The sequence below is a fragment of the Sinohyriopsis cumingii genome, chromosome 2, assembly GCF_028554795.1.
Source record: "Sinohyriopsis cumingii isolate HCF-2022 chromosome 2, ASM2855479v2, whole genome shotgun sequence".
NCBI classification, from domain to species: Eukaryota; Metazoa; Mollusca; class Bivalvia; order Unionida; family Unionidae; genus Sinohyriopsis; species Sinohyriopsis cumingii.
The window spans coordinates 10,190,051-10,201,492 of NC_142962.1; the positions used below are offsets into that span (position 1 = coordinate 10,190,051).

General features: G+C 31.2%; 1 protein-coding gene across 1 annotated transcript; it reads left to right on the forward strand.

The window, feature by feature from the left end:
- Positions 1-885: 885 nt before the first annotated feature.
- Positions 886-11,076, forward strand: LOC149804327 (paired box protein Pax-1-like). Its single transcript, XM_089938879.1, has 2 exons — positions 886-1,147; positions 9,153-11,076. The coding sequence occupies exons 1-2, from the start codon at positions 1,144-1,146 to the stop codon at positions 10,034-10,036; spliced, it is 888 nt and encodes a 295-aa protein (XP_089795005.1). The 5' UTR covers positions 886-1,143; the 3' UTR covers positions 10,037-11,076.
- Positions 11,077-11,442: the final 366 nt, after the last annotated feature.

An 11,442-nucleotide genomic window follows, 5' to 3' on the forward strand; every position in this document is an offset into this window, starting at 1 on the left:
GTATTAAATATATATATATATATATATATATATATATATATATATATATATATATATATATGTGTGTGTGTGTGTGTGTGTGTGTGTGTGTGTGTGCGGCTATCGAGACATCCTTAAATAGTTTCGAAACAGAATAAGAAATCAATTTCTGTAGTTACGGCAACATAACTTTTTCATACAAAAGCATTCTTATTGCTGAACCTCTCAGTACATCATCAAGAGTACGAGCAGGAAGCAGTCTCCAAGTACTTTGTATTCAATTTGTGAAAAGCTGTAAATATCTACAGAATTTGTATGCTATTATTATTACCAATCAAAGCAAAACAATATTTCTTGATGATAGACAAATGAAAATTATTTGAATATATCTTCTTTTTTCCCTCTTTTCTATCGTGCAAAAAATCCTACTTAACTGTTGAACCTATTATACTTTATACCCAAACTATTAATTATTTGAAATACCGATAATAGTGACGAGTAGTAGTAGTAGTAGGAACAATAATAATAATAATAACTAAAGGAGAATTTGCTTATATCATCTGATATCACATACCAAATAATTATTTTGTCTAACTTGATCTGCCTAAAAATGAACATGGCACTTCTTGTCACTGACATAATTCGTGATGGCTAATACACGCTAGGCCAAACTAGAATTATGCAACAAATTTCAATAGTGCACTTAGCGTTACGTTATAATCAATGGTAATTAAAACTGAATTACATGAATGGATACAAAGTGCAAAGTAACCAGATTAGCTCAAGGTTAGATGCCCCCTCCCAGTGGGGAGGGATTCGTGGAAATTGATAGGCCATTGCATCTTCACTCAGCCAATGCCAGCTCACTTAGAAAGGAACGGCAACTGTGTCACGTCCCAAATCAAGTTCGTGAGGGAAGGGCACAGGTCCCTCGTGTCAGGGAAAACGAAATTGACATGAATACCATCTTACCGTGGTGTAGTCCAACACTGGGTATCAGAACGTTTTGTGTTTTCATATAGCAAGTGGTCTTCAGCTTAAGACGCGTTTTAAACTTTTACCTGTTGTTGAAAAGCGAGTTTACCGATAACTCTGGAGCGTATTGACGTCGATAGTGGCAAGTTTGCCTATTTTGGTGTGGCGTACGGCTCTCCACAGTTAGTCATGGGTATGTACCGTTTTATTTTTTACCCGCCAAATGCATATTCTTATTATGAAAATAAATATAAAACAAATATACACGTGCATGCAAGACAAGCGTGTGAAAATGTAAATGTAAGGCCTCTCTTTACTTTCGCGAACAAAATCCTGTTGAAATAGCAGTTTTAGTGATGGAAAGATACGAGTTCACTTGTAAATGATACAGAAAAGTAGCATATGACTTCCACATGTTTCAGAGAAGAATATTTCAGCGCGGTAGAAACAGTTAAAAGCTTCATAAACAACAAGGTTATGGGGTTTAGGTGTCAAAGAGTTTGCCACAGTACAATATTTATCGTATCTTTTACACAAATGACTGGTTGACTACACATTCCAAAAACACGGGTTCTGTTGTATTCTTTTGATTTGAAGCTCACCAAAGCCTAATGGTTTTCCAAAGTTCAAATAGTTTAAACCTTCGTTAATTTAGCAAGATATTTTGTCGTTACTTGCAGAATCTTGTTAATAACTGATATTAAATACCTTCTATATTATGTAGGGGAAAAGCAGAAAATACACGGATTCCAGAATCAGTGAGAAATTAATCAAATTAAGCCGCGATGCTTCGTTTAAGACATACGAGATATATGATGATAAATTTAAATACAACTTTAGTTTTCAGTACAGATCATTTTTGCAGTTAATTATTAATGGTTATAAATAAAATACAGAAACATTAAGTTGAAACATTGTTAATAATAATGATGATAATAATAATAATAATAATAATAATAATAATAATAATAACAATTCGTTTTCTTTAACTTTCCTAAAGCACATGTATGCACTGATTAAAACAATGGAACGAAATGACTTGAAATGGCACTAAGTAAATGTACCGTGCGCAAGTGATCGAATGCAGCAAAGTTTTTTATTACAATTTCCTGAACATAAATCATGGATATGTGTCATGTGACCTCTTGACTGTACACTAAAACACGTACATACACATTTCAGATTCTTTTAACAAATGTAATTATAACAAAAGGACTAATATTAGAAAAATATGTTTGTATAGTTGTGCATCTAAAAAGAAATCGAGCTACAAATTTGCTTACCCCACTATATATCTATGTGTCTATCCAAATATCTATCTGCCAATCTCTTTGATTAAATCAATTATTTATTGTCCTGAAGTAATTATAGACTACTATTCAACAATGGTAAAATGCAAACAAGTGTTCAAGACTACCCCATTTAAACAAATACTTGATTTTCTTGTATCGTTAAATGCAACAATTTTGCGATTACTTGAAAGAAGTTATATATTAACACGGGTCACGTAAGATTTTGAAATAAATCTTGTTTGAAAATATATTAGGGTACCAAGTCGACTTAATTGTATTCCAATAGAATATTATCAGAAGAATACCATGCCAAGGCATGTATGCATATTTCTCCTGCCTTTTGGAATAAATAGTCAAAGAGTTATTACGTGAAACGTCACTAAAGACTAATATAATCAAATGTGGTGTGCCTTTTTATTATTACTATTAGTAGCAGCAGTAGTGTCGTAATTGTTTTTTGTTTTGTTTTGTTTTGTTGTTGTATTTGTAGAATTTCTGTGATAGGAATGACATAGTTTATACTTTTTTTTTCAAGGAAATGTTGCAGTGTTTATTGTTTGCTTTTGTGATGATACTGTGAAGATATCTCTTTATTGGAGATTGATTTCAAAATGTAATTAATTCAATATATTCATTTTCGTGCAATGTTTACTTCGTCAACCATTTAACCCCGTTAATTTGATTTCGCATATATATATATATATATATATATATATATATATATATATATATATATATATATATATATAGATATATAGATATATAGATAGATAGATAGATATTGCAAACATAACCGTTTTTCTGTCTTATTTGTTTTTCTTGTATATGCTTTGTATTTGCCTTTGAAAAAGACTCATTAAAGAGTCGAAAGCGCTCAGGCTAGTAAGATACTAGTTTCACAATGTTTTTTGTCAGTTTATTGCATACATGCATACATACATATATATATATATATATATATATATATATATATATATATATATATATATATATATATATATATATATATATATATATATATATATATATATATATATATATATATATATATATATATATATATACATATGTGTGTGTATATATATATATATATATATATATATATATATATATATATATATATATATATACATATGTGTGTATATATATATATATATATATATATATATATATATATATATATATATATATATATATATATATATATGTGTGTGTGTGTATATATATATATATATATATATATATCAGTGTTAGAGTATTGCATATATATATATATATATATATCAATGTTAGAGTATTGCATATATATATATATATATATATATATATATATATATATATATATATATATATATATATATATATATATATATATATATATATATATATATATATATATATATATATGTGTGTGTGTGTGTGTGTGTGTGTGTGTGTGTTAAAGTATCCATAATAATTGGTTAAACAATAAGATAATTAGACAAAATGCGTATCAGAAAGAATTCGACTATGATTAAGATTAAAGGAAAGAAATTAATTTAACATGTATAACAATATAAATAAGCGTACAATTTGAGGGTCGGTGACAAATAATGTTTTGAAGCAGGTGCACGAATCCCACTGGATGCAATGGGTGATATACAGCGACCGGGAGGAATATATGACCTTCCGTACTTTTCCTTCCTCTGTGATCTGTTCTGATAGAAACTGAAGTAGGGTTAATTAAATCTTGTATACAAATTACCTTTCTCCCAAAGGGACGTTTAGTTATGTAGGTGGTATCCTAGACTAACTTGTTCCCTAACGAACCTGGACATCCTGGGGCCCATTCTCCACACCGCGGTCAATTGAAGTAGACGTTTAGGCAATAATAAACAGCGTTAAAGTAGGCTCCCGTGGATATCAATGTCGGTAAAATTAGATTTGATTTCCTTTCTGGAACATTGTCTGAAGAAGCACATCTCATCAGCATAAAGTATTACCTGCACTGAAAATATATTGTGTAAAAAAATGTTTAAGTATTTTCAAGGATATATGACATTTCTACCCATTTTGTATCAAAATAGATACATTTTCGTTTCTTTGTAGAAGGAAAGATTTCGTTTTCCGTCAGTCTAAAACGATTTATCATCTCTTTTATATGTATATATTCTATATGTTTTATTTTAATAGTTTGTTCTTTATAATCACGTAAATGTTTATAGAGTACATATTAGAAATATTTCGTGGCTTTCAATTTCTTATAGATTTAAATAGAACCTCTTAAAAGATAATCAACCTACACGAAACCTACACGAAAAATGAGTACGTATATAGTAAGAACCTTGGCTGATATACAGATATATACAGATACATAAATATTTGTCAAAATATTTTTAAAAGAAGCTTATAAGGTTCTGTTTCGAATATTTATCTGTGCAATTAGTGATATGTCCAGTTCGCTAAATAATATAAATAATTGTCCTTCCAAGTAGTAATTTTGGTTACAGCGACTCACTGTTTTGCACCATTGGTGATCTGTTGTTTTATTTGTGGATTTTTTCTACACAAAATTTAAGTTAAAATTATTTTACCTTTACCGACTTTCAATTTATTTATGTTTTGTGCATATTTATTTGAGCAGCTTTGAGCTATATTCTTTTAATATGAATTTCCTTCGATATATTTGGGCGGGTGGGTTTTTTTAGTTTCTTTACTTTAGAGATCATGGTTATAGAAAAATTCTTTCTTTTGTTTCATCTATTTTTCAGGGTTTTCTTTCCTTCTTCAAAATGTATATAGTTCTGTTGTGTTGTATGTTGTATATTAATTGGTAAATTATTTTGCTTCTTTATTGAACCGAACTTGTTTTAGATTTACAGTCATCTTTCTATACCCCTTTTAATTTTTTGATCCAGTATCAGCTTTTTCCGTTTCATCTCCTTTTGCGTTTATATTAGATGATTAATTTAAATTGTGTTAGACAATTAATAGACTTTGTTTGAGCAAGTGATCGATTAAAAATAAAGGTTTTTTTGGTAAGTATTCATTGGCATAAAGAAACAAGGTCTGCCTGACTGCCTTACTGCGTTGGTACTTTGGTTTGTCTGACTGCTCTATTAAGCGTATGTACAAATTAGTCTTAAGTTAATGTGAGAGATTCGAAAGGATTGACTCTCTTAAATATCTCAAAAGGATTTACTCCCATAAATATCTCGAAACAAAGTTTAAAAACTATTAAACAGTGTGGTAGACTTTGATGGTAACTAAATATTATTATTATAAATATTTCGTATGATGTGTAAAATAAACCAAAGAAAAAGTTTTGTTTGTATGTACTTTCATGTCTTGAACAAATTAAGAATGAACGTTTGTACTTTAATTTCACGACATTTGTTCTCAATATTATATACAGCAGTGTCATGTGTTTGAATATATACTTTTTACAGCCATTTAAAAAAATTATGGACTTGTATACATTGTTTTAAGTTTTATAAATATTCCTTCAACAGTATTCATGTGACTTCGCTCCGTGTCTTGCGTTTTTACAGTTGATACGAGTCATCGAATTTAGAACACATTGTGTGTAACACCATGATATTGTCTATGCCCAAACTATATTGTCTAAATAACAACTCATACTGTGTCAATAATAATATGTATTGTGTCAATAATCATCTGTAATGTGTCAATAATCATCTGTAATGTGTCAATAATTATCTGTATTGTGTCAATAATAATCTCTATTGTGTCAATAATCATCTGTAATGTGTCAATAATCATCTGTAATGTGTCAATAATTATCTGTATTGTGTCAATAATAATCTCTATTGTGTCAATAATAATCTCTATTGTGTCAATAATCATCTGTAATGTGTCAATAATTATCTGTATTGTGTCAATAATTATCTGTATTGTGTGAATAATAATCTCTATTGTGTCAATAATCATCTGTAATGTGTCAATAATCATCTATAATGTGACAAATTAGGAACAGAATTATATACGCCTTTATATTTGCGTACGTGAAATACAAAATACTTTTCTTTTACACAGAACATATAGATTGATAAATATTAGATATAATTTTATAGCAAGAAACTTTTCATACATTTCTCAACAAAAACAATATTCATATTAGAAATATAATTCAATAAATTATATTTTATATAAAATATTATTTCAGTAATTTAGATATTGAAACATAAATCCATATACACAATGTGCTGTGAATATAACACACACACACACACACACACATATATATATATATCATTTTATATGTAGAACATTTATCGTAAAGTGTTAGTTTACAATAGGAACTATTTGTAAGATTGAAACATGCTTTTGAATGTATTCACCTATTCGAATTAAACGTATCAAAAGTACTTTGACAAACTTGCATACATCCTCATTCCTGAAATTAAAGAAAATATTAAAGTTTAAAATGTTGACTCTGCATTTTTCAGATATAACTTTTTATTCGTCTTGAAATAAGTACATTCAGCTATCAAATGAAATTGATCGCCATTTTCAATTGTAATGTCAAACTAATATTTACCAAGAGATGATTGTTCCATGGGGGAAAATTCTTGTCAGATCTATAAAATACACAAACAATACAAAACCCAGTAAGAACACACACACACACACACACACACACACACACACACACACACACACATACACACACACACACACACACACACACACGCATACTTTATTCTTCGATCTGATTTCAACACTCATATAAAATTGCATAAAACAATATTTAAATTATAATGGGGGGATGGTGGATTGATACTTCATTTGTTTCCGAAAGCACGGTAAAAATGGAAATTTCATGCATATAAAAGAGTTTGACAGAAGAATTATCATCCCCAAAAGGGGCGAATTTTTATTCTGTACTGAGCCCTCCATTACCCTTGTCTGCCGGTCCATATTTACGGTTCTTCTTTCTTCCTTCTATCTCTTATTATTTATATTTCTGTTTGTTTGTTTTCATGTATGTAATGCTGTTACTTTCTATTACTATATATATATATATATATATATATATATATATATATATATATATATATATATATATATATATATATATATATATATATATATATATATATATATATATATATATATATATATATATGTTGCATGCAAGCAGTCAAATTGGGGTAAACTTGTTGACGTTGTTGATAAATTCGTATCAGTTGCAATGATTCGTGCATCAGAGTTACATACCATATTTAAGAAAGAATTGTTTCTAATTGCATCATACTATACTAGTATTGACCTAAATTGAGCATGGATAACAGTATAAATATTTGGGTGGGGGACTCTTGAAGTGGGAACCATCTATCTCCAGCAGTCACTAATACCTAATTCCTTTCTATATGTAAAACGCCTCTCAATCACGACACAGTGAGCCAGTCTTCCTATTAATATGGACCACGTACAAAAGGTGTTTTAAAAGCCCAACACACGAGGGGTGATTATGTAAATTGTAAAAGATCATCTAATACTCGATCATGTACTTCTGTCAGTTTTGTTCAAGGCAGCCTTCCCATGAATAAGCATACACACGCCCAGCATGTTATGCATGTTGCAACGCCTTATAAGGGACCTATTTGTTCTAAAACACTGCAGTTCAGCATACATTTGCAATGTAAATAGGTCACCACTCCGGCACATAGTGCAGAGTACCTCATGGCGATTCAAGATGTACTAGTAACGCTGGGCATTTTTTAAACATTTAATAAATATTCTATATAGTCCATTTTGTTTCGTCACTTATCTGTCGATTGCTTATTTAAATCTGATATTTCAATCAAAAATTAAACAGAGGTATTTTTACAAGACTAATTAAACAGAGGTACTTTTACAAGACTAATTAAACAAGGGTACTTTTACAAGACTAATTAAACAGAGGTAGTTTTACAAGACTAATTAAACAGAGGTACTTTTACAAGACTAATTAAACAGAGGTACTTTTACAAGACTAATTAAACAGAGGTAGTTTTACAAGACTAATTAAACAGAGGTACTTTTTCAAGACTAATTAAACAGAGGTACTTTTACAAGACTAATTAAACAGAGGTATTTTTACAAGACTAATTAAACAGAGGTACTTTTACAAGACTAATTAAACAGAGGTACTTTTACAAGACTAATTAAACAGAGGTACTTTTACAAGACTAATTAAACAGGTATTTTTACAAGACTAATTAAACAGAGGTACTTTTACAAGACTAATTAAACAGAGGTACTTTTACAAGACTAATTAAACAGGTATTTTTACAAGACTAATTGAAAGAAAATTAGCTGAATATCACTTCAGCTCACCTGAATGAGTTTCAATAATCTTGTATGATACGATATTATAGTCAAGCCTGTTTATAAAGGACACCCATCAGATAACGGCCATTATGAGAAGGCTACGTTAATACCAAGGTAAATATGCACATAACTATGTTTAATGGGACTTATCGACCGTATTTGACTTTAATATACAAGTGGCTTCAATACCGAAGTGATCACGAAAGCACTTTAAACTACTTAGGCAAGAGTGCGGTTGTATTATAGTGAAACACACGCACATAATTTTTTAGTTCATCAGAGCATCTGCCTTTACAAAAGACTCGTTAAAAGAGTCGATAGCGGTCAGGCTAGTAAGATACTAGTCAGTTTATTGCAGTTTATATATATACATACATACATACATACATACATACATACATACGTGTGTGTGTGTGTGTGTGTGTGTGTGTGTGTGTGTGTGTGTGTAAAAATAACAACGTTTCTTTTTAATTAATTTTTGGAGAGGGAATAACGTTAGCCAAAACGACGTATATTTATGGTTTTGAATAGTTATAGCAGATATAAAATTTTGAAAAATATTTCAATGTGTTACGTTCTTGTTTATTTCAGAGCAAAGTACGTTTGGTGAAGTGAACCAGCTAGGAGGTGTTTTCGTCAATGGGCGACCGTTGCCGAACGCTATTCGTTTACGGATAGTTGAGCTGGCCCAAGTTGGAGTTAGACCATGTGACATTTCCCGCCAACTCCGAGTTTCCCACGGCTGCGTCAGCAAGATTCTCGCTCGATACAATGAAACGGGTTCGATCCTTCCTGGTGCAATAGGTGGCAGCAAACCAAGGGTAACCACACCAAATGTGGTCAAACATATCAAAGTGTACAAGGAAAGGGACCCGGGAATATTCGCATGGGAAATAAGAGACAAACTTCTAGCCGACGGTGTGTGTGATAAATACAATGTACCGTCAGTGAGTTCAATTAGCAGGATATTACGTAACAAGATTGGAAATAACGGCAGCCCCAACCAGAACCAAGCTCCGTACGAAAATAAAAATGCACAAGTTGTGGCAGCAGCGGCTGTGGCAGCGTCTAGTCAGCTGTACAATCCTCAGTTTCAGATGTATCCCTATTCCTGTCCCGCTCCTCAAACTATTCCTTCCATGCCACCCTCTCAAATGACATCGCAGCCACAAATGCTTAACCCTCTCAATAATCTCAACAATAAGCCCCAAATGTCAATGCCAATGTCAAATTGCGTTACCCCTTGTATGGTGAGAGCCTGGGCTACGTCACCACATTCCGTAAATGACATTCTGGGCTTCCGCCATCCGCAACAGAGTATGCCACAAACAGCACCAACTATGCACCACGACACTCCATCTGGCGGTCAAATGGGTCAGATCGGTCAAATTGGTCAAATTGGACAGTATAATAATATGAATTACTATGGAATGAACATGAAACAGGGAATGTCACCTATGTATTTGCAAAGTTGAGACTGACAGTTGGCATCTCTAAGAGTGATAATCGTCCAGTTTTAATGAGTTAATGTACCCGAGATAAGGGATGATGCAAGCGCCCTCCGAAATATAAAATTGGCGCCAAAAGTCGAACGGAAAAGATCTATGGAAGAAAATTTAATTCAAAGATCTCATCCCTTTTACTCTGTTGATCTCTGCAATTGATGGCGGCTTCAAAAACTTCTGATCTCTGATACATGTGAAATTCTGTCTGAAACCAGAGGAAATATCTCAACTGTGTTATGAATAAAGATACAACGCAATATAAATTTATGGCGTTGCATGAGTGTTTTACTGTTTAATTACACACAAAAAAAGATTTTTAAAAATAATGCAACCGGATTTCCTCCTTCAAATGGAGCATCTAAAGTTTCTGAGTTTTACATCCCTGAAACAAAAATGCAAAGGAAATATTTTGGGACAAAACAGTGGATATTATCAAGTCTAAAAGGATACTATCATTAGAACTCGAAAAGAATGCTTCTTTCTTTGAAAATTGATTCTCGTTGCTGCAAGAGCTGTAGATAAAGAAGGAGAGATCACTCTATGACATGGTGATGGTGGTATCTTGAAGAGAGTCGGGGTCAGGTACAAGATAAACCCTGTTAAACTGAAACATCTACTTTACCATTTCTTTAGTATGTTTGATAAGAGAGATATTGCTTATGTTAGTAAGCAAATTCTGTGGAATTAAATGCACCTTTAATCAAAGATTCTCGAAAACTGTATCTTCATAGTTTTTTCGCTGACGATTTTTTTTCTCATTTTGTTTTTAAGAAATTATCCGTCCCTTAGAAATCAGTAAGAAATAAGTGAGCGAAAACGAAAATTAATATTGAAATATGATGGGAACTCTCAGTATTAACAAAAATGAATTTATTTATCCTTATTGAGGTGTTGAATACATTTATACCTCAGCATCATGTGTGACGAGTCGAGAAATAATAGGTGTATTGTCACTCCTAAATGACGTCATTTGTATCCCGTCCTGCTATAAATAAAATGAGAGAAAACAGGTTAATTGAGTTATAATTTAAAGTGTATATCTGCCATTGCATTTCTTTAAATGCATTTTTACAAACGAGGAAGAATCTCCAGAGGAAACTGTATTTTCCAAACCATCTCAATTTTGTTTGCTGGTAGCTGACTCCCACACCTTTCTTTGATAAACGCTATGTAAACTGGAATTTTTAAACCTAATTTGCATTTCTTTCATTTATTATTAAAAGAGAGATCTCGGTGTTGACAAATTACTGTTGGTTTCAGGTTGCTATTTTTATGCAAATGTGATAATTTTAATCTCATGAACTAAATTTATCTGATTATTTTTACATTCTTATAGTTTAAAGGATCAATATTAGATTATTCTTAGAACGATAAAT